This window comes from Neofelis nebulosa, chromosome 11 (genome assembly GCF_028018385.1).
Source record: "Neofelis nebulosa isolate mNeoNeb1 chromosome 11, mNeoNeb1.pri, whole genome shotgun sequence".
Lineage (NCBI taxonomy): Eukaryota > Metazoa > Chordata > Mammalia > Carnivora > Felidae > Neofelis > Neofelis nebulosa.
Window position 1 is genome coordinate 66,953,638 of NC_080792.1, and position 21,938 is coordinate 66,975,575.

Below are 21,938 nucleotides of genomic sequence, written 5' to 3' on the forward strand. Positions count from 1 at the left end.
TCACTGCAACTAAGCTCTAGCTTTGGGGCTTCCTTCCCCTTGCTGCCCAAGGGTCATGGAGGCAGAATCTTTTGTGTTGTCCAGGTAGAAACAAAAAACTCCACTCCAAGGCCACCCCACTCTGCCCTAAGGCCAAGGTTACAGTGGCCGGAAGGGCCCTGGGCTCGTGGCAGCAGCAGCAGCAGCAGCAGCTCCTATTTATACATCTTTTACTCTCGCCAAGTGGGGTGAGGGCCCCACTGCACAGCTGCGTTTAATCCTCATGAACATCCCACCTTACTCATGCAGCAAGGAGGCTTTCAAAGATGGGGTGCCCTGGCCAAAGTCCCAGGGGTCAGCAAAGCCACTCTAAGAGCAACTCCATCTCCCCACCTCCCAGGCCTCTGCAGGGCCACTTGATCCCCTAGGCTCCCTAAGGCCACACAACTTTGCCCATCTACGCATGCTGTCAGCTTCATTCCACCAAGCGCCCTGCTGCTCTTCCTCCCACAGCCACCACCTCTGAAGGAGGCCTCATCCCTTCTTTTCACAGGACCCTCAATGCTGGTTCCCCATGGGGAGTCATCCAGGGACAAGGTCTAGGAGTCGGTCACTGTGCAGGCATGTGGTGGGGAGATGTCACCACATGTGGGACTGGCCATGCCACCATGGCAGATGTGATGGCACTGTGGCCTGCTCTGGGGACCATGACCTGCAGGCTAGGTGCCAACCCTCCTGTAAGCCCCAGCACGCAGCCCCTACTCTGGAGCCTGGGGCCATCCCCTATGCCTGGTGTACGGTTAATAACCTGGTTTGGTTAATGATCCTTGGGGGCTCCAGGAGGACTGGCCAGGGATTGTCTCCTCCCCAGGGCACCTGCACAGCACTGTAAGCAGTGAGCCCATCAGTTTGGAAGTCTCCCGTCAATGATTCTAAGCAGTGCAAATACTGAGCACCTGCTGTGTGTGGCCACTAGGGACTCAGGGAGGAGGTGGCCAAGTGTGACTAATGGGGTGTGCAGGTGATGGCGCCTGGTAACCTCAGGAGGTGAGTCACAACCACCATAATCACCAGGACTATATACTTGGCTGGGGGTGGGGCTGCAAGCACAGATCATTTCACCCAGCAGAACCTCCAGCGGCGTCCCGCAGCTGTTTCCCCATCTGGAAGGGGGATTGGAGAGCCTGGAAGCCTGCAGACTCCTGTCCCAGCCCAGAATGCTGCCCGCGGGGACACCCCCACGTGGGCAACCCCTGGAGGACGCCCCCCTCCTGGACGACCCCCGCCCGGCGCAGAGAGCCCGCCCCGCCCTACCTGCTGCGCCCCGTGCCGAGCCCCGCACCCCGCCCGCCGTGGCCTGTGTCCGCCACCGGAAGCGCCCGCTGGGTCCCCGCAGCGCAGCCGCCATCGCCATCACCGCCATAGCCACGCGGGGCCTCTCGGGCGCCCGGGGCTGTCCGCGGCGCTGCCTGCGCCGGCCCGGGGCGGGTCCGCCTGGCCAAGGACGCCGCCGCCGCCGCCGCCGCCGAAAGCGAAGTGAGTGAGCTGGCGGACCGCGGGGATCCGGCCTTGGGTGGGGTTCTAAGGACCCAGGACAGATCTGACCCGGGTGGGTGGGGTCTCCGGACCTGGAGTGGATCTGATCTGGGGTGGGGAGGGGGGCTCTTCTTCGACCTGGGGCGGACCTCATCTGCGGTTGGGGGGCGGGGGGTCTCCGGACCTGGGGTGCATCTGATCTGGGGTCTGTCCTGGGGTGAGGAACTCCGGATGCGGGGTGGGAAATTAGGATGCCTGTGAGAAAGGATCCGACCTTGGGTGGGAATCTCTGGACGGAAGGGGCTGTGATACCAGACTGGGTTGAGGGAGTAGCAGATCTGTGTTGGAACGGGAAGATCCGACTTGGGGATAGGGTTCTAGACAAGGATAGGGGATCCGGCCTTCTATAGGGATCTAGACCTCAAGATGGGGTATCTCCCGGGGGGGGGGGTGCTTTGACTTGATGGGCTTGCAGAGGTCACACTTGATCTTTGAGCTGGGATCAGACACTTGGGAGTGGGAGAATTGTGGGTGTCAAGGCCTGGAGGAGCTCAGTGACAAGTTTCCCCCTGGAGGCCTGATGGATTGACCCCTGGGGTACCTCCAGGCTTTTCCTTTCAGGGAAATGGCTGCCATGAGGGAAAGGAAATGACTGGAGCCCAACACTCCAGCAAGAGCTGGGTGAGGGTGGTGTGGCCCCATCCCCATGTGAGAATGTTGAGAAAGAGGAAGTCACTCCAGAATGGACCTGTTATACCAGCCTTTCAGTTTTTAAAGTCAGGGACTTCTTGACCAATTGCCTGGGACTGAGCTTCCCTGACTGCCTACTGCCTGCTGCCTCCCAACTCCCAGAGGTGCTCTGAGGAGCAGTGTCGGGCCTAGTGAGGAGAGAAGTGCCATAGACGAACACAGCTGGTCACTAGTTACAGCAGTAAGGACAGATTTTATTCAGTAACTACCCACAGTAGGGGAAAGAGCTGAGCTCCATTCAGATTTGTTCAGAGGCACTGGGCCTTTGGAAAGAAGAGTGAGTGAGTGGGGGAGGGGGATGGCAGGAGTGAGTCAGGGAAGTGAGAAGTTATGAAAAGTGGGAAGAGGAAGCTGGTCTGTGTAACACCCATTTGGATGTGCTAAGTCATGCTTATGAAAGCTCCCACAGCGACTTGGAGATGGAGCCCTATCCTCAGGTGTTTGCTGGAACAGTCACTTCTTTGGGAAGCCTGGAGTTTTCTCTGGCATGCACCTTAAGGGGGCTAAGGTCATCCTAAGGATGCAACTTTGAGCTGTTAGATGCTATTTAGTGTTTGTTCAAGTCTTTGTAGGCCAAGGTTGAGGCCTAGTTGAGAAGAAGGCTCAGAGGAGCCTGGATAGAGTTTGGTCAAGGAAAGAGTCTTTGGCAGGTCTCTCCCTCTTGTTAAAGGAAAGAAGAGATGTTCTTTCTGCTGAATAATATAAGCCCATTTCCATTTGATCACCTTTTATTGAACCATCTGTTGGAACTCGCTAGTAGAGGATACTTGCTGGATGGTGCCAGTGATCAGGCATTTAATGAGGGGCATTTCTATGGGAACAGAAAGAAAAGCAAAGATTAAGGGTTGGAGCTGACCGTAAACCTGGTTTTTGAGTCCCACAGATGGCCAGTTGGGAAGAGTTTAGACATTGACCCCTAACATCTCTAGGTTGTAGAGTGAGGACCATTGTGGAAATCCCGTGGATTTCCCAGTTTGCAGTTTTGAGTGTTTATGGTCATATAGTATAGACATCAGTGTCACAGTCAAGGTTATTTCCCCAAGCAGAGCATGGAAGATGTGGGAATTCCCATGGACTTCTGAGTGGCCCGTGCAACTGCAGCTCCAGGAATGAAGGTGCGCACACATGATTTGTTTTGTGATGAGCTCTTTGAGAGTTATATCAAATTGTCTTCATGCTTCAGCATGCGGGACTTTTTCAGATCCTGGAGGAAAAAGGGCAGCAACAGGACAACTGGAGTCCCAGGAAGGGTCTGGGCAGTCAAGTTTTAGTTCTCAGTGATGCCAAGTCAGGAGGGAAGGGAGAAAAATTGGAAACATCAATTTGGAGAATTGTAGTGAGATGCTGAAGGAATCTAGAAGAGCTGAGGGTTGGGTAAGGGCTGACAAAATATGTAAGATGGAAGAATGCAGTCCAGTTCATAGGTAGTATAGTAAAACCTCAAACACAATAAACAGGATTAGAATCTGATAACCCACAAGTTTGTATTATTCTTTTCCATTGAGATATAACATTTCCCTCTGCAGCCACTTCCCTTTTTGATCAAAGATAATCACACAAAGATTATTTTTGTTTACAAAATCATTCTGGTCTCGTTAAATTTGGCCTGATTATTTACATAAGTGCAGCAAAAATGGCAATTGACCACATAGGCCTTGTTAAGTTTGCTTTGTGGAACTTTTTATGGGGAATCTCAGATTGGAATTTTAAAAGCCTTTCAAGGCTAGGAAGCCAAAACAAGAACTCACTATCAGTTCACCTGTAGATTTGGGTGAGTTCCTCTCTACTCAAGGTCCCCCAGATACCTTAGGGTTCCTGGGTCTGCCAGGAAGGGATGCTCCTTGCTCACCTTGGGAGTAAGGCTAGGATCTTATGTAAGCCAAGTACCAGCCTGGTTTTTTCAAGAGGGCTTTGTAAGCACTGCCTCCTTGTAAAATCAACTGTAGTTTCTCAAAACTGTCTGGTCATGTCTGATTCCACGCGTCATTTTCAAATATGACATTCCTTGGTTATATAACCAGCCTTTTCAAGTTATGTCCTATCACAAAGAGGACAGGTTCTTACTGAATCTATGCAAATAACTATATTGCCACGAAAATAAGAATACTCAATAATAGTTCCCAATTTTTGGAGAAACGGAGAAAAAGATAAATGCTTTGGTTTTGTTTACAAAACTATTAACTTGCTGGAGTGTTATGACTCACGGGCAGCTTAAGAGAAAAAAGAAGGGGCACCTGGGTGTTTCAGGCAGTTAAGTGTATGACTCTTGATTTCAGCTCAGGTCATGATCTCACAGTTCGTGAGTTTCAGCCCTGTGTTGGGCTCAGCGCAGACTGTGCAGAGCCTACTTAGGATTCTCTCTCTCTCTCCCTCTTTCAACCCCTCCCCTGCTTGCTCATGCACATGCACCTATGCACTCAATCTCTCTCTCTCTCTCTCTCTCTCTCTCTCTCTGAATAAATACACTTAAAAAAAAAAAGTGGGTTTTTTTTTGAACCCGGAAAATAGAATACTAAAGAGCCAAGAATATTCCAGACTAAAGCCATACAAAATTATAATCATCCTTTATCAGTTTATTCTGTTCCATGTAGTTAATTCTTGTCCTGCTTCATCTTGGTTAGTTTCATGAGCCCATCAGTTTCTCCACTAGAGCTCTGGAAAGCCTTACTCAGTCCCATAACATTTCAGAGTTACTGAAGCAAGGCCATCAGAAGTCTGTACCCCAGGTACCTGTCATATTCCTTACCATGGATCTTGGAGACAGTCCCTTCCGGTTGAAGACAAACCACTCTGGCCTGTAGCTGATTGCAAATGCTTTTGCAGAAGCAGCAGAGCGAAACAAAAACTATCTGTGGGTGACAAAGACTTAAATGGCCAGGGGTTAAAGATTTGATGAGAATCCCTTGTAAAAACACCACCACTGGGGCACCTGGGTGGCTCAGTCAGTTGAGCTTCCAACTCTTGATTTCTGCTCAGACTATTATCCCAGGGCTTGAGCCTTGGGATTCTTTCTCTCTCCTTCCCATTGCTCCTCTCCCCTGCTCACGTGCCCACCCTCTAAAAAAATTTAAAAAAAAAATTTTTTTTAAGCTTATTTTTGAGAGACAGAGCATGAGCAGGGGAGGGGCAGAGAGAGAGGGAGACACAGAATCTGAAACAGACTCTAGGCTCTGTCTGAGCTGTCAGCACAGAACCTGATGTGGGGCTTGAACTCACAAACTATGAGATCATGACCTGAGCTGAAGTCAGATGCTTAACCAACTGAGCCACCCAGGTACCCCTCTCTAAAAAAAATTTTTAAATAAATAAATAAATAAATAAATAAAATAAGTAAAAAACACAACTGATAATAAAACTTGGTCATTTCTATAACATCCATACCATATTAACTGGAATTATGACTGATAATATGATACCAGGACATTTCCTGGTCTCTGAGGGTGCTGGCAAATTTATAGGAACTTTATATGATTTCTGACATCCTTATATTAATAACATCTATTCATAAAAACATCATTTTTGGAAGGTTGAGCCACATGTTTTATCTGACAGTGCCTTTCAGGAAATCCAACAGGTCAATTAAAATTAATTAGTTTGGGGTTCCTGGGTGGCTCAGTCGGTTAAGCGTCTGACTTCAACTCAGGTTACCATCTCGCAGTCCGTGAGTTTGAGCCCCGCGTCGGGCTCTGGGCTGATGGCTCAGAGCCTGGAGCCTGCTTCCGATTCCGTGTCTCCCTCTCTCTCTGCCCCTCCCCCGTTCATGCTCTGTCTCTCTCTGTCTCAAAAATAAATAAATGGTAAAAAAAAATTTTTAAAATATTAATTAGTTTAACATGTCTTTTTTACAAGGTGAAAGAACAGATCCTTTGAGATCTTCCAGAGACCCTCTAGGAAATCCCAAAGCGAGCTTGAAATCAAGAAGATCACTTAGAATTTGATTTGGGGAAAGTAGAGTTGTCAAAAATGTCAAAAGGTTTGCATGCTTGACTAAATAGGATCCCAGGTCACTATGAAACAATATTTGGTTATTTACTTAACCAAAGTGTCAATAAAAGAATCGAAAAGTAAATATTGGAGATAACATGATTGTAAAAACAAAAACAAAACCAAAACAAAACTTGGCTCTTTGGATAGTGAGAAGACCAGGTTCTCTTAAGTAATCAAGAACATGGTAATAACACAAAACACAGGAAATTATTTTGATAAGATAGAGGATCTTTATTTCCTCAAAAGGTAAAGATTGGTAAAGATTACTCAAAGGGTAAAGAAAAGCCTTTTACAATTTCTCATTAAAAGCAGACCAGTGATTCAAGAAGTTTTGTTGTTTTAGCAGAAAGAAAACCAAACTCTAGTTTTGCATGAGGATGTTATTGATAGTAAAGCTCATTTCAAAAACTATATATGAATCCATTTAATCTTAGCCAGCTTGGATCTCATAACATAAAATTCCTTTTACCACAAACTTTATACAACTTTCTATATCCATTCAGGTTTTTGTCCTATACTTTCCCCTTTTGAAAATGTAACTCCAGGACAAAATCACTATCCTTTCCTTAACAAAAACAAATTATACATTCTTTGCATACTTTTCATGTGAAACACATCCTATTTTTCTCACATTCTTTGTTTACAAAGTTGTTTCCCTTCACTCTTATTGTTTCTAGTAGTTGTTTTATTTTCATATAATGATTATAATTTTTAGCCATTTGCAACATTTATTTTATAGATAAAGAAAGGAAGTAGATAATTGTGAATTGTCAGCCATACACTGGTATTCTGTAACAGATTAACAAATTTTATGAATATGCCATTTTGTAATCTGTAGAGGTATATACTCTGAATAGTACAAATTTTTTTAATGTGGCAAGAAGAACATACTTATTAACGGACCCAAATGTCATTAGCCTTCTGTACCATATAAAAACAAGAAGTCAAGAGTATAAAACTTAAACTATAATTAATAATGAATGTTCCAGCACTTTATCTTATGTAAAAATTATTTAAAGTAACGTCTTAGCCATGTGTGTACATATATATATGTGTGTGTGCGTGTATATATATATATATATATATATATAATTTTAGCCATATGTTGTATATATGTGTGTATATATATATATATATATATATTTTTTTTTTTTTTTTTTTTTTTTTTTAAGCAATCTCTGTCCCCAGCATGGGGCTTGAACTCATGACTCCAAGATCAAGAGTCACATGCTCTACCAAATGTGTCAGCCAGGTGCTCCTAGGCAGATATATTATAAAGCACAATAATTGTTAAAATAAAGTTTGTCAGAATAGGGACTTAGTTTGATGAAAATCAGATTTATCATTTGTACAATCCTAAACTTTGAGTAGATAGAATATTAGCTTATTTGACTAGGAAACCAAGTGGAGTAAAACTGTATGTTTGTGAGACACCTGACTGGCTCAGTTGGTGACTCTTGATCTCGGTGTTGGGGGTTTGAGCTCCACGCTGCATATAGAGATTACTTAAAAATAAAATCTTAAAAAAATATATATGTTTGCATTCCATTTAATATTGATAACACTAAAGATACACCTGTTTCATTAAATCAACAATATTAAGCCAGTCTTCTGTCATAGATTACTCAAATTATGTTAACTTGAGAAACAGTTGAGTTGGTTCTTATATTTCTGAGAGTTTTGGGGAAGATTTAGTTTATGTAAGTACTTATTTTTCTCTAAGCCAATTCGGATAGAACTACTTTAAGGGATTTTATAAATTAATTTGGTAATATCACCTGGAGGTAGAGAAATACCATACATACATACACACATGTATGGACATACATACATACTTACATACGTAAACATACAGATTCAAATAGAGATCTCATGGTTTTCATTTAAAACTTTTAGCCATGCATCAGGCATAAATACAATTATACCAAACTCACTCATTTATATAAGAGTTGGACCTTATGTTTCTGGCAGATAGAGCAGGTTAGTTACCTGTTCAATAGGAAGGCTAAAGGTTTTCACCAGTGTTCACGGAGGAGGCCTTTAAGATCTTTTTGCCCTGATATATAATCTTATGGAGGCCATGGACTAAATGTTTGTTTCCATTTTGCTTTTTTTTTTTTTCAACCCCAGTGAGTTACTTTGTTACTCAGCAAGCCCTGTGAGTTACTCAGTGAGTTACTCAGCAAGCCCTGAGTCCTTTGAGAGCCCCCAGTGGGGCAGGGGGTCTACATGCTAGTGACTATGGGAGCTGAGGGGCTGGAGGGAAGGGGAAGGTATGGCAGGGTGGACTGGGAGGAGGAGGGAGGGGCTTGCAGGGGTCATATCAGAGGATGTAAGGTTGCTGGAGGGGGAGCAAAGGTGGTAAGCTAGGAAGGAGGAGAAGAGTGGATGGAAGGGAGAGGTCTCAGAGGAGCCACTAGGGGAGATCAGCAGTTTCCCACGGAAGCCATTGAAGTTCCAAATTATCCTTAGTAAAGTCATGCCAACAGGAAAGGAAGCAGACAGAATTAGCACCATGGTGGCATATTGTCAGCAGGGGTGAAAGAAGGGGGTTTCAGGGGGCACCTGGGTGGCTCAGTCAGTTAAGCGTCCCGACTCTTGATTTCGGCTCAGGTCATAATCTCATGGTTTGCCCCACATCGGGCTCTGCGCTGTCAGCAGAGCCTGCTTGGGATTCTCTCCTCCTCTCTGCCCCTCCCTCTGCTCACGTGCGTGCTGTCTCTCTCAAAATAAATAAATAACGTTAAAAAAAAAAAGAAGAAGAAGAAGGGGGTTTCAATCTACTGAGAAGCTCCTATAGGAGGAGCAGGATCAACCAGAGAGACAAAAAGGCCTCCCCAGAAGCCAGGAAGGACTTCCAGCCCAGGAGCTACCTTCTGGAAGCTCCTCCCACCCACCCTCCAGAGTATATTCAGAATCATAGAATCAAAACCTGTCCTCACTGCTGTAATGGACATTTGTTGGGAGCCCTGGATCAGGAGTCCGAATCGCTACCAGACTAGTGAGCAGTGAGCAGCAGACCAGAGATGGGACAAAGGTCCCTGTGGGTGCTGCCATCCAACCTTTGAAGAGTGAAATGGGGAGTCCGTGTTCAGCTTGCACCCAGGGGCAGGGCTGAAACCACACAGTTGCTGGGGCTTGCTGTTAGTGCCCATGAGCTGCCAGAGCTTCCCCAGTTCCCAGGCAGAACGGGATCTTGGGCTCTGTCCTGTAGGGCTGGCCTTGCGGCAAGTGGCCAAGTGTGGCTTGGCCATAATAAGGAAGGTTGGGGGGTGGGTGTTATTTTTGACATCTGGGGAAAGAGGTCTAAGAGAGGGACGCTGCATATACACTGTGGGCCCGTTGGAAGGAAGTACACAGGGCAAGCAGACTCTGCTGTGATAGGAAGGCCCCTTCCCCGGCCTCCAAGGACCCCGAGTGTAGAGGCAGGCGTCCCTCCCTGGTGTCTATGCAGCTCCCCACCCGCTACACTCCCCCCCCCCCCCCCCCCCCCCGGGGGCAGACAGCTGGAGGGTGGAGACAGACTCCTGAGTGCCTGGGTGCCCCAGGGAGATGAGAGCAACAGTTGTTTTTCTGGATCTTGCTTCCTTACTGGGGAATGGCATGTCCCTATTCCTTTTTTGGAACAGGGAGGGCCACAAACAGGGTTGCCGGTTTTGTCTTCCACTGTTTTCTTTGGACTGTAGTAAAACATACAGAAGTCAAAATTTGCCATTTTAACCCTTTCAATGCTACAGTTATACAATTCAGCGGTATTAACTACATTCATCTTGTGTACCCATCGTCACCATTTCCAGAGCTTTTTCATCCCCCCCAAACACAAACCCTTTACTCATTCAACATTTCCCCCTCCCCCTCCCCCCCCCAGCCCCCAGCAGCTTCTATTCTACTTTCTGTCTCTATGGATTTGCTTTTTCTACTTATTTCATGAAGTGGAATCATACAGTGTCTACCCTTTTCTGTCTTTTTTTTTTTTACATAGCATGATGTCTTCCGAGGTTCATCCATCCATGTAGCAGCATGAATCATTGTCTCATTCATTTTAATGATGAAGTACTAGTCCATTGTACGGACACACCACATTTTGCTTATCCATTCGTCTGTTGATAGATGGGCTGTTTTGAATAATGCCTCTATGAATATTGGTATGCAAATATCGGTTCAAGTCCCTGCTTTCGGTTCTTTTGCATATGTACCCAGGAGTTGAATAGGTGGTCATATGGTAATTCTATATTTAACTTTTTGAGGAGCCACCAAACTGTTTTCCACAGCAGCTGCACCATTTTACATTGCTGTCAGCAGTGCACAAGTGTTCCAGTTTTCCCACATCCTCACCAACGTTTGTTATTTTACACACACACACACACACACATATCTTTAAAAAATTTTTTTTTAACATTTATTTAGTTTTGAGAGACAGAGTGAGACAGAGCATGAGTGGGGAAGGGGCAGAGAGAGGGGGTACACGGTATCCAAAGCTGGCCCCAGGCTCTGAGCTGTCAGCACAGAGCCTGACACAGGGCTCAAACTCACGGACTGTGAGATCATGACCTGAGCCGAAGTCAGACGCTTAACTGACTGAGCCACCCAGGCGCCCCCATATGTATATATTTTTAGGGGGAGAGTGAGAGAGCACACGCAAGTGGGAGAGGAGCAGGGGGAGGGAGAGAGAGAATCCTAAGCAGACTCCACACTCAGCGCAGAGCCTGACACAGGGCTCAATCCCAGGACCATGAGATCATGACTTGAGCTGAAATCAAGAGTCGGACGCTTAACTGACTGAACCACCGAGGTGCTCCTGCTATTTTCCGTTAAAAAAAAGAAGAAGAAGAAGTTTGTTTTTTTTTTAAATAGCTATCCTGGGGTGCCAGATTGGCACAGTCGGTTAAGTGTCTGACTCTTGATCGCAGCTCAGATCATGATCTCACAGTTCATGAGTTCAAGCCTTGTTTCGGGCTCAGCGCTTATGGCACAGAGCCTACTTGAGATGCTGTCTCTCCTCTCTGCTCCTCTCCCGCTTGTGTGTGCACATTCTGTCTCTTTCCCCAAGTAAATAAATAAACTTAAAAAAAAAGATAAAAAACAATAGAAAAGAAAATAGCCATCCCAATGGGTAGTATGAAGTAGTATCTCATGTGGTTTCAATTTGCATTGCCATGAATAATGATGTTGGGTATCTTTCCATATGCTTACTGGTCATTTGTGGATCTTTGGAGAAATGTCTGTTCAAGACCTTTGTCCATTTTCTAATTGGGTTGTCTTTTTGTTGTTGCATTGTAGGAATTCATGATTTGCAAATATTTCCTCCCATTCTATGGGTTGTCCTTTGGTTCTCTTGATAGTGTCCTTTGATGCTTTTAAGTTTAATGAAATTCAATTTTTTTTTCTTTTGTTACCTGTGTTTTTGAAGCCATATCTAAGAATCCATTGCCAAATCCACGGTCATGAAGATTTACTCCTATATTTTCTTCTAAGACTTTTATAGTTTTAGCTCTGAAAGTCAAGTCTTTGATTGATTTTCAGTTAATTTTTGTATGTGGTGTGTGGTAAGAGTCCAACTTCATTCTTTTGTAGGGGAATTTACTTGTCCCAGAACCATTTGTTAGAAAGACTGTTCTTTCCCATTGAGTGATCCTGGCACTCTTGTTACCAAATCATTTGATCATGGCACCTGAGTGGCTCAATCAGTTATGCTTCCAACTCTTGATTTCAACTAAGGTCATGATCTTTCAGTTGTGAGATTGATCCCTTCATCGGCCTCTGTGCTAGGCCTGAAGTCTGCTTAAGATTCTCTCTCCCTCCCCCTCTGCCCCTCCCCAACTCATGCTCTTGCTCTCTCTTACAAAGGAAAGGAATGGAAAGGGAAGGGAAGGGAAGGGAAGGGAAGGGAAGGGAAGGGAAGGGAAGGGAAGGGAAGGGAAGGGAAGGGAAGGAAAGAAGGAAATAATTTGATTATAGATATGAGTGTCTGTTTCTGGCCTCAGTTCTGTTCTGTCAGTCTATATGTTTATCTTGTGCTAGTACCACACTGTCTTAATTACCATAGCTCTGTAATAAGTTTGAAATTAGGAAGTATGAGTCCTCCAACTTTATTCTTTCTCACAATTGTTTTGGCTATTCAGATTCCAAATGATCTTTCAAATGGATTTTTCTATTCTTGCGAAAAATGCCATTGGAATTTTGATAGGAATTGCATTTTATCTGTAGATGACTTTGGGTGGTATTGACATCTTAACAATACCAAATCTTGCAGTCCATGAACATGGGATGTATTTTTGTTAATTTATGTCTTCATTTCTTTCATGCCCTCATGATACTAAATGTATCATCTGTGGAGGCCTTATAAAGCTTCTTCAGTGAAACACTGAAGCCCATGAGCAGCTTTTCTTTGCCCACCACTGCCCTGAGGTCAACAGCCATGAGAGATAGGAATCCCAGGATCCTGCATTGAAGTTTTGCCTCCAACCCTCAATGTAGTCAAGAAAGCATGTATGAAACTGTGCTCAGTGAGCCACTTCAAAACTTACCTTATGGCCTGTCTGAACATACATAAAACAGAGAGGATCTGAGCATGCCATTTGGCTTCCACACCCTGGCCTTTTGGCCAGGGTTGAGTTTCCTTTATCCTCCTGATGATCCCTCCTCCCCTTGTGGTGGTTTAAAGTCCCATCATTGTGCTTTCTGTCTGCATGTCTGTTAGGTAACCAGGACTCAAGGTCAAAGCCGAGCCTCCCTTCAGGTGTGGCCCCTCCCTGTGCCCTCCTGTCAGCCCTAAGGAACACAGTGCTGTGCAAAGTTATGAACAGACAGACCTAGAGATTAGAGACTTAAAAGCCAAATTAAAAAAAAAAAAATTTTTTTTAACGTTTATTTATTTTTGAGACAGAGAGAGACAGAGCATGAACGGGGGAGGGGCAGAGAGAGAGGGAGACACAGAATCTGAAGCAGGCTCCAGGCTCTGAGCCATCAGCCCAGGGCCCGACGCGGGGCTCGAACTCACGGACCGTGAGATCGTGACCTGAGCTGAAGTCGGATGCTTAACCGACTGAGCCACCCAGGTGCCCCTAAAAGCCAAATTTTTAACAGAATTCAAGTATTATGGAGATTGAAATTTATAGTTTATGACTCCAGGGTCCAGCAAGTAATTGATTATTTAAGTGGAATATTACTTCTTATTTTTGATATATATTTCCAACCTTTATTGGATATTTTTTTAAATACAGAGAATAAAACAACATGACGCATTATATCATCACCCAAACACTACTATGGGTATTAATAGTAATGCTAACAAACACAGATGTGTGGTTAGGAATTCCTGAGCAGTGGAAAGTTCTGGCTCCTTCAGGCTCCATGGGCCTCCCCTCATCGTTCCCTGTCATCTGTCCCCTAGAAAAGAGAAACTCTGCCCTTATCCACTGTACCCACCCCCCACCCTGTGTCCGCTAATCTGCCTCCTGGGTTATGGTGCATGCTGCCCTGCGGGAGCCCTTTCCCAGGGTGGCCCCTGGAGCTATGGCAGACAGAATACCCAATTCACACTTTCTGGCATGGTGGGACCCAGGGCACACCGCAGGCAGGGGCACCCCACTGTGGTGCCAAGACTTGCCATACCTGCTCTGGACTTTGGGCCTTCTGGTGTAATCTGTGTATTTGCCCTCTTGGCCCCTTTTTCTCTTTGGATCATCTTTTTCTCATTGATTTGTATGTGTTCTTTGTAACTCACTCTTGGTCTTCTATGTCATTACCAAATTTATAGTTATTTTCCTGGGGAAATATGGCTTAAGCAAAGTGGTTCATTCATTTCTCCTGCTTTTCATAAGGGACAGATGCACATCCTGTCATAACTTGCAGGGCAGTGCTGATGAGGACCAGGGAGACTCTCCCTGGTGTCCCTGGCCGGGTGACACTGCAGGGGACATCTCACTACCTCTTTGGGGCCTTTTGCTCTCAGAGGATGGAAAAGTGAAGTGCTGCCCTGGTGGGCAGGGCTGGCCTTTGGGAAGGGGCCCAGATATCTGGACCCTGGTCATTTTTAGGCTACAGTTTCTGTTGGTGTTTATCTAAAGGCAAACGAATTCTGCACAAATGTTATCTGTCTTGCTGCTGAGCTCAGAGAAGGAGCACACAGACCCCTCAATCGGCATGGAGGGCAGGAGCCGGCTATGAGAGTGACTCTGAAGGTCAGGGTAGCACTGGGAGCAGAAGAGCAAGTGTGGGCCAAGGAACCGGGGCCACCGCATGTGCATACTCCGACCTGTTGCGAATACATCCACTCTGCCTCGTGTAAATAGGCCACATGGCCTATACCACCGGCATCTGGGTGTCTACACTCACCTGGGGCAGAGTCTCAGCTTCCTGTTCATCCTCTACCCTGTTCTCCAAGCCACCACTGTCTCCTCATGGTCCAAGGTGTGGGGGTTTGGAGCCCTCAACGGTCCTCAAAGTGCTCTTCCCACTGAGGCCCTCAGTCTGCCTGCTCTCCCTGATGTGCCTTTCCAAATGGGAGCTTCTGGGAGTGCAGAGTCCTGTATGGTGGTGGCTGTGGTTCAGCAAGCCTTTCCTGTGAATAATCTGTGGCAACCATGGGCCCCAACAGAGGCTTCCGTGTTCCTCTTTATTTTGTCCTTAACCATTTTATAAGGGGTCTAGCCTGAAATCTCAGCATCTACCCTGAATATCTTGAACTCTGCTCTGTGCTAATGAGGAACCCAGGGCTGAGTGGCTCAGCCTTGTCTGTATCTCCAGGGCCCCACCTGACTGGGTTCCGAGCTACCTGCCTAAAGGGTGGCTTGCCAGGGGAGGTTGTGCCACACTTGTCGTTAGTTGTCTGATAGAGCTGGCATGTCTCGCTTACCTATGGTATAGGAGGCAGGACTGGCCTTCATTCTGGGACAGACACATGACGTGTGGCCATCCCTGAGGGAAGTGGTGAGTGAGTCTATGCCCTGAGTGCCTGGCCTGGGGACCGCCTGTGTTCTTACCTGAGAACTCACTTAAAGGGCCACACAAACCTCCTGGACTGTTCCTGGTATGAGCACCCAAGGGGGCTGCACACAGGACAGAGCCTCCCCTGTGCCCACCTCTGTCAGAGCAGCAGCTGACCCAGGCTGTCTGGGAAAGCACCCAGGGAGGAGAGCTGTGATCAGCAGGTCCCCAGGCAGGACAGCCAGACATACCTACTCTGTGCACCTGATGGCACAGCCCTGGGGACAGGAAGCTGTTTGGGGGCAGAAAGGTCTGCATTCCCCTGATGTTGAGATGAGCCAGGCAACTGGGACTCATAGCTAGCTTCTTGAACCCTGGGCCCCCATCAGCACTGGCAGCACCCCCAAACTGAGGAGAGTGTGAGGAAGCCAGGAGGGGCAGGTCTGCAGTTAACGCCAGGGTGGTTTGAGCTCCAGAGCTGGCTGCAGGGCTTCCAGGCTAGCCACAAGGCACTGAAGCCCGCTGCCTCCCGCCTGGCTCTCTGCCCTGCCCCTTCTCCCCCCTCTTTCTCACTCCACCCTATCCCTACCCTTTCTCAGATGCTGGAGGCCCCACCCCTGCTGTTGGCAGCCTTCTCATTGGGCCTGGTGCTGCTGGTGCTGCTGCTGTGCCACTCCTACTCGGGCTTTCTCCTTATCTGCTGGAATGAGTTCGTCCTGCAGCCCCTCTACAACCTGTTCATGGGCGACACCAAGGAGCAGCGTATCCTGCGTCATGTGCTGCAGCATGCGGTGGCCGGGGACCCACAAAGTGTGCTGGAGGCCATCGATACCTACTGTTTACAGAAGGAGTGGGCTATGAATGTGGGTGACAAGAAAGGTAGGCAAGCCCAGCCTGCAGGTAGCGGGCCTGGGAATGGAGATCCCCGATGGAGCAGCACAGCCTGTAAAGGAGAGGCCTGTTATCACCCTGTTTCTGGATGCTGGGGTAGGGGCTTGTCTGGAGCCTGGAGGCTGGAGCTGATCACCCACCTTCCTCGGCCAGGGGCAAAGGCTGTACAGAGACCCCAACACCCACATCGCTGTCCTCGTGGGGAAGGAGGGACATTTGATAAACTGCCTGGGACCCTTCCTTGCCCCATACCTACTCACCTACGAGTTGGTGGTAGGCCTGGCACTGGCATGCCGTCTGATGGAGCTGGGTGAGGGTGCAAGGCAGGCAGTGGGTTCCTGGCTGTCCCTGCTGGTCATGAGGGTGTACAGAGCTCCTTGGACTCTGCCCAGCGCAGGCACCAGGGCCCCCTCCTGACCTTTGGACTCCAGCCTGGGGCACAGGCATGTGCTGTGCTGCACTCCTGGGAGTTGGGCCCTCATGGGCAGGGTGGGGTGAGGGCTTCTACAGAGGGCAGCTCTCGTTTAGGACGAGTTGGGGTCAGCCAAGAATCATCTGAAAGAGAGGGACCAGAGTGTGCTGAGACCCAGAGGCCTGAGGGACCCTGGGAGTTTGGAGAGTGTGTTTAGTGGGACAAGGGGAACAGGGGAGGCAGGCATCTGTAGGGACTGATGCTCAGTTTGGAATGAGCAGGTCCAAGACCAGGAGTGGGTCACTTCCCTCTGCCCGTGCTCACCCTCTCATCTGCCCCGCAGGCCAGATCTTGGATGCAGTGGTGCGGGAACAGCGCCCATCGGTGCTGCTAGAGCTGGGGGCCTACTGCGGCTACTCAGCCGTGCGCATGGCCCGCCTGCTGGAGCCCGGGGCCCGACTGCTCACCATTGAGCTCAACCCTGACTACGCCGCCATCACCCAGCAGATGCTGGACTTTGCAGGCCTGCAGGACAGGGTGTGTTGCTGCCCCAGGGTGATAAATGTGGACACTGAGACACCAGGGGTCAGGTGCAAGGGGGGGAGGGGAAAGGTTTGGGTCGCCCCAATGCAGTTCAAGGCCACATTTATCCTGTTGTGCCTGGCCTCATGGCACCTCCTAGGCCAGGCTTCACGGAACCCCCAGCAGCTCTGTGAGGGAGGTCTTGCCACCCCACTCCACAGAGCAGGAAACTCCCAGGCTGTCCTTGGAGGGAAGGGGGTAGAGTGGAGACTTATCTCCCCAGAACCCCAGAGAAGACTGGTAAGGACATTTGAGTGTCCAGGAAGGGTAGCCTGTCCCATTTGGGTGTGGACACCAACAGAGTGCCGTTACAGGTAACCGTTGTGGCCGGGCCATCCCAGGACATCATCCCCCAGCTGAAGAAGAAATACGATGTGGACATGCTAGACATGGTCTTCCTTGACCACTGGAAGGACCGGTACCTGCCAGACACCCTTCTCCTGGAGGTGAGCTCTGCACCCACCTGGTCCACATGGGCCTCAGTGTTGGTGGCTGGTGCAGGGGCCGCCCCAGGTGGCCCTGGTGGCACAGGTGATTTGGGCAGGCCCACCTGAGGTCACGGAGCATGGAGGGCCAGAGGAAGCCCCAGGGGTGGTGTGGAGATGGGAGGAAGGTGGTTCTGGGCAAAAAGGCTCGGCTAGGCCCGCTAGGTAGCCTGTGCAGGGGCGGCAAGGAGGGGCGAACACTAACAGGGCATCTCCTGCCCATTTTCCCCAAAGGCTCCTTATTGTGCATCCCCCTGCACCCCTATCTCACCATCCTCATACCCCATCCCATACCAGCCCTTAACGCTGCTGCTTGGCCAGCCCCAAAGTGGTGACTAGGGAGGCTGCCTCATCCCCAGGTAGAACCCTGGATGGGCTGTTAATGAACTGACCCACGAAGCTTAATATTGATGACCGCTACCTTGTCTGTCCCAACTGGGCAGTCAAGATCACACTTAGTGGCTACTTGGCCCTCCACTGAGAACTGGGGAGGTTTTGCCCCACCACGGCCTCCCCACCTGGAGGCCAGCATGGAAGGGTCCCATGTTGTCTGTGTCATGCTAACCCATCTCAGCTCGCACAGGGGCTGGTCACTCGGCCCAGGGAAGAGAGGCCATGAGCATGGTATGCATGGCCATTGGAGCCACGGCTGAAGGCTGGGCAGGACCTTGCACACAGTGAGTGGTTCTGGAGCAGGCATGGAGGGCCAGGTGCCTGGACGCAGCAGGAAGGAACCAGCCCTGGCCTGGGGGCTATGAGGGCACAGGATGTTCTGGGAATGTGGGCCAGAGCCATGTGTGGAGGGCCTTGAATGCCACACAGGGTGGGGACATGAGGGGCTTTAAGCAGGTGAGAACAAGGTTAGATCTATCCTCAGGAAAGATCCCTGTTGGGGATAGTGGGGGAGAGATGGCTATAGAGAGGGTGGTGCAGAGACCTGGAAACCTCAGGGAAGTGCTGAGAGTGGGGAGGGGATCCATGGGCTAGAAGTTGGACCGGTCACCTGCATTGGCTGAGATAGGTGGTCAGTGGAGGGATGTCAAGAAGACCCAAGGCCCAGGAACCAGGCAGCTGTGGGGAGCTGTGCTGGGGAGGCCCCAGCTGCCTGGTGGAGGCCCAGCTCCAGGCCAGGGGTGTGAACCTGGAAATCTGGTGTGGAGGGCAGAGGCCAGGCAGCCAACCCAGCTGGGCCTGCACAGGGATTGGGGAAGGGATTTCAGCAGTTTTGGTGTATGTGATAATTACAAGGGCCTGCATTTATAGAAAAGTAGCAAATATTGCCATTTAGAAACTAGGAAACTAATAGTTTTCTCAGTGCTGCTTGTTCAAAGCTGGTAATTATCTCAAAAGAAAAGAAGTCATGAATTGGGAATGACTACTTTTTTAAACACACATTCTGAAGCCCTGCAGCTGGGCTCTGCGGGCCCTTGGTTTATGCTGGGTCAGCCTGGGGCTGCTGGCTGCTCTGAGGAGGCCCCACTGCCATGTCACACAGGCTCTCCACAGGGCAGCTTGAGTGTCCTCACAACATGGAGGCTGGCTTTCCCCACAGCCAGGAATGGGTGACAGAGATGGAAGGAGCAATAAGGGAGCCATCATGCCTTGTATAACCGTCTCTGAAGGCATACACTGCCACTTCTGCCTCCTTCTCTTTGTTACAAGACAGTCACTAAGCCGGGCACACACCCAGTGGAAAAGGAACCACAGAGTTTAAAAGCACCTCAAGTACAGGCTACCTGGTCCTCTGAGGGCTGTTTCCTCCCAGCAGGTTTGCTCAGGTTTGCTCAGACAGGGTGGGCTTCTCCAGGGGGTCTGTGTCCTCCATCAGGAGGCGTGATGTGTGGTGAAAGGTGGGGTAAGTGCTGCCATTCTCTCCCTTCTGACCAGTTTCTTCAAGGATGGGTAGGCCCCAGCACCCTCCAAACACGTCCAAAGCTTCTTCCTTTCATTTCTTCTTTCATGGTCAGCTCGGTTTTTAGTGTCTGATGACTTGTCCCAGCTGGGGCCAGCAGTGCCTACTGAAGTCAGCTCCCGAGCAGCTCGACCCCACATATGAGGCTCAGAGCCCTACTCCTGGCTCACCTTGTCCATTTCCCGCCGGAGACCTCAGCTCCCCTTCTAGGGCCTGGGCCGGGGTGCCTTCTCCTGGATAGCTATTTTAGGTTTTTCTGGCCAAGATTGCTAGGGAGTTTTCTTTTTAGAAGAGAAAACGCCCCATGCTTCACAGTGGTACTTTCTGTTTAAATTCTGGCTCATGGATTGTCCCTAGCCTCACTGACCTCACAGCTGTGTTTTCCACTCTGGCCAGAGGACCCTTGGCTTCCCCCACAGCCCACAGGCTGAAAGTGACTGTGGTCACCACCAGAACTGAGACCCTTGTAAGACTCTGTCCTAGGGCACATCCCTGGAGGGGTACAGAGTTAAATCCCCATGTTTTTAAATCACTTAGAGATGCCCATTATGTGTGGTCCTGCTGGCAATTTGAGACACTCCTGGGGTCACTTTGATTTTGCTTCTGATGTTTGGCATTGCTTTTTTTTTTTTTTTTTTTTTAATTTTATGATCGTGTGAAAAAGAAGCTCCATGCTTCCAAAGTTAAATCTAGGACAAGGCAACTGGTGTGACCCATTGCCCTGGTCTGACCCTCTTCCACAGGCAACCATTTCCTCTCAAAGTTTTTTTCTATTGTTTCCTATATTCTAGGCAGCTCCACCCCCAGCTCACCATCCTGGCTGGGTTCAGCTGCTGCTTCTTCCTTCTGTAGAGCCCAGGCCCAGGCATTGGTAGAGATAGGGTGTTCAAATGCCAGAGTTTGGGGATGTCCAGGGCAAACCCCCAAGGGGCAGGTTTCTTGGTGGGGATGTCTGCCCTGCCTCCACCCCCATCCCTCCAGGGTCACCCTCGTCAGGCATTAGGACCTCCAGTGACAGTGCACAGCAGCCCATGCGCTGGGCACCAGGCATCTCACCTGGAAGAACCATGTGTTCCTGGCACTGGGTGACTGAGGGCCCCACTAGCCTTGAATCAGTCCTGTGGCCTGAATCCTGGCTCCACTGCCTCCTCCATTTACTCATCCAGCTAGCATTATTAGCCACTGTGCGTGCCACATGTTGTTTTAGGGGCTGGGGATGCAGGACCTAACAAAGAGCAAAAGATTCGCCCTCACAGAGCCACATTCTGGAGGCAGGATTTGTGCTCAGCACAGCCCTTTCTTGGAGTGGCTGCTGCCAGGGAGGAGATGGAAGGCAGTGGGGAGACCCTCATGCCAGGAGCTGACTCCAGGCCAGACAGAGGCCAGTGTGTGGAGCCTCCACCTGGCCAAGAGCACCTAACCTCCCCATTTGTGGTTGGTTTAATGGGCACCTGTCACCCTCACCCCTTCCCACCATCTGTCCCCTGCAGGAGTGTGGCCTGCTACGGAAGGGGACAGTGTTGCTGGCCGACAACGTCATCTGCCCAGGAACACCAGAATTCCTGGCATATGTGCGCAACAGCAGCCGCTTTGAGTGCACACACTTCACCTCGTACCTGGAGTACTCGACAGCAGTGGATGGCCTCGAGAAGGCTGTCTACATGGGCCAGGATGGCCCAGCACAGCCTTGACCACCCACCCTGCTCCAGGCTCCCTTGCCAAGCCTGGTTATGAAAAGCACAACAGATGCACTCCCGCCAACCCTGCTTTTGCAGTTCTGGGGTCTGTCCTCAATGTAGCACACTTGAGGCTTGTGAGGCCAAAGCCTGCCTACACTGGACCCTCTGCACGGCGACTGGGCTGTCACCACTGGTCCACCCTAAGTGCAGCCAGCTTACCATGCAAAATCACTGCAATACATCTGGAAAGTACGTTTGTAAATACCAATCAGAACAGGTGGTGCCTGTGATGGTGTCACTCACTCCCACCAGCATTTTCGATCAATTAGGTTTCTTACATCGACAGGTCCTCAGGCACTGACATATTCAGCAGACATTGGAAGTCGGCGGGGGGGGGGGGAGTTGGGAACATTTGGAAACTGTTGGGCTGTGCACTCAGTCTGTCCTTCAGGTTTGCCATCACCAGGTGGCAGCAATGCCTCAGTGATGGCACTGTGCCCAACAACTATCCACTTGTGATTCCTGCATTCTTTCACCTTCTTGTAAAGAATGAAACACAACTTTACTAACATCAGCTCAGTGTTAATAATCCTATATGCCAGTATCACATTTAAAAGATGCTAAAAGAGAAATTAAAAATCTAAATATTTAAATAAAAGAGATCAACTTAGTGCTTCTTTTTAACTGCTGCCCTGCTCCTTCTCTCCTGTGGTGCCATCAACTCTGGCACCACACCCAGTGTTCCCCTTCACTAGATGCTAATGCTGGCCTGGGGGCTCATGTGGCCGGGCTGAGGG

The 21,938-nt window shown here is 49.1% G+C and overlaps 2 protein-coding genes and 1 long non-coding RNA gene across 9 annotated transcripts in view; 1 reads left to right on the forward strand and 2 right to left on the reverse strand.

Annotated features, from left to right (window-relative positions):
* Window positions 1-1,405, reverse strand: part of TXNRD2 (thioredoxin reductase 2) — a 51,662-nt gene extending 50,257 nt beyond the window's left edge. For 5 of the 6 annotated variants that reach the window (XM_058693017.1, XM_058693022.1, XM_058693019.1 and 2 more), the window contains exon 1: window positions 1,294-1,405. In XM_058693017.1, coding sequence (XP_058549000.1) covers window positions 1,294-1,402 — 109 coding nt within the window. In that variant the 5' untranslated portion in view covers window positions 1,403-1,405. The remainder of the gene's footprint in view (window positions 1-1,293) is intronic. The other variant, XM_058693018.1, reaches the window with a different exon arrangement.
* COMT (catechol-O-methyltransferase) lies at window positions 1,376-21,825 on the forward strand. 2 transcript variants are annotated; one of them, XM_058693028.1, is made up of 5 exons: window positions 1,376-1,515; window positions 15,780-16,059; window positions 16,827-17,020; window positions 17,380-17,511; window positions 20,953-21,825. In XM_058693028.1, the coding sequence occupies exons 2-5, from the start codon at window positions 15,780-15,782 to the stop codon at window positions 21,151-21,153; spliced, it is 807 nt and encodes a 268-aa protein (XP_058549011.1). In that variant the 5' UTR covers window positions 1,376-1,515; the 3' UTR covers window positions 21,154-21,825. The 2 variants fall into 2 exon arrangements, with proteins under 2 accessions (XP_058549011.1, XP_058549012.1); XM_058693029.1 differs by lacking the exon at window positions 1,376-1,515 and adding an exon at window positions 17,785-17,909 and having other exon boundaries at window positions 20,953-21,064.
* LOC131490549 (uncharacterized) lies at window positions 2,439-5,300 on the reverse strand. The gene is made up of 2 exons (XR_009251119.1): window positions 5,012-5,300; window positions 2,439-3,076 (listed from the first exon to the last, which is right to left on the reverse strand). It is a non-coding gene; the product is annotated as an uncharacterized LOC131490549 (long non-coding RNA).
* Window positions 21,826-21,938: the final 113 nt, after the last annotated feature.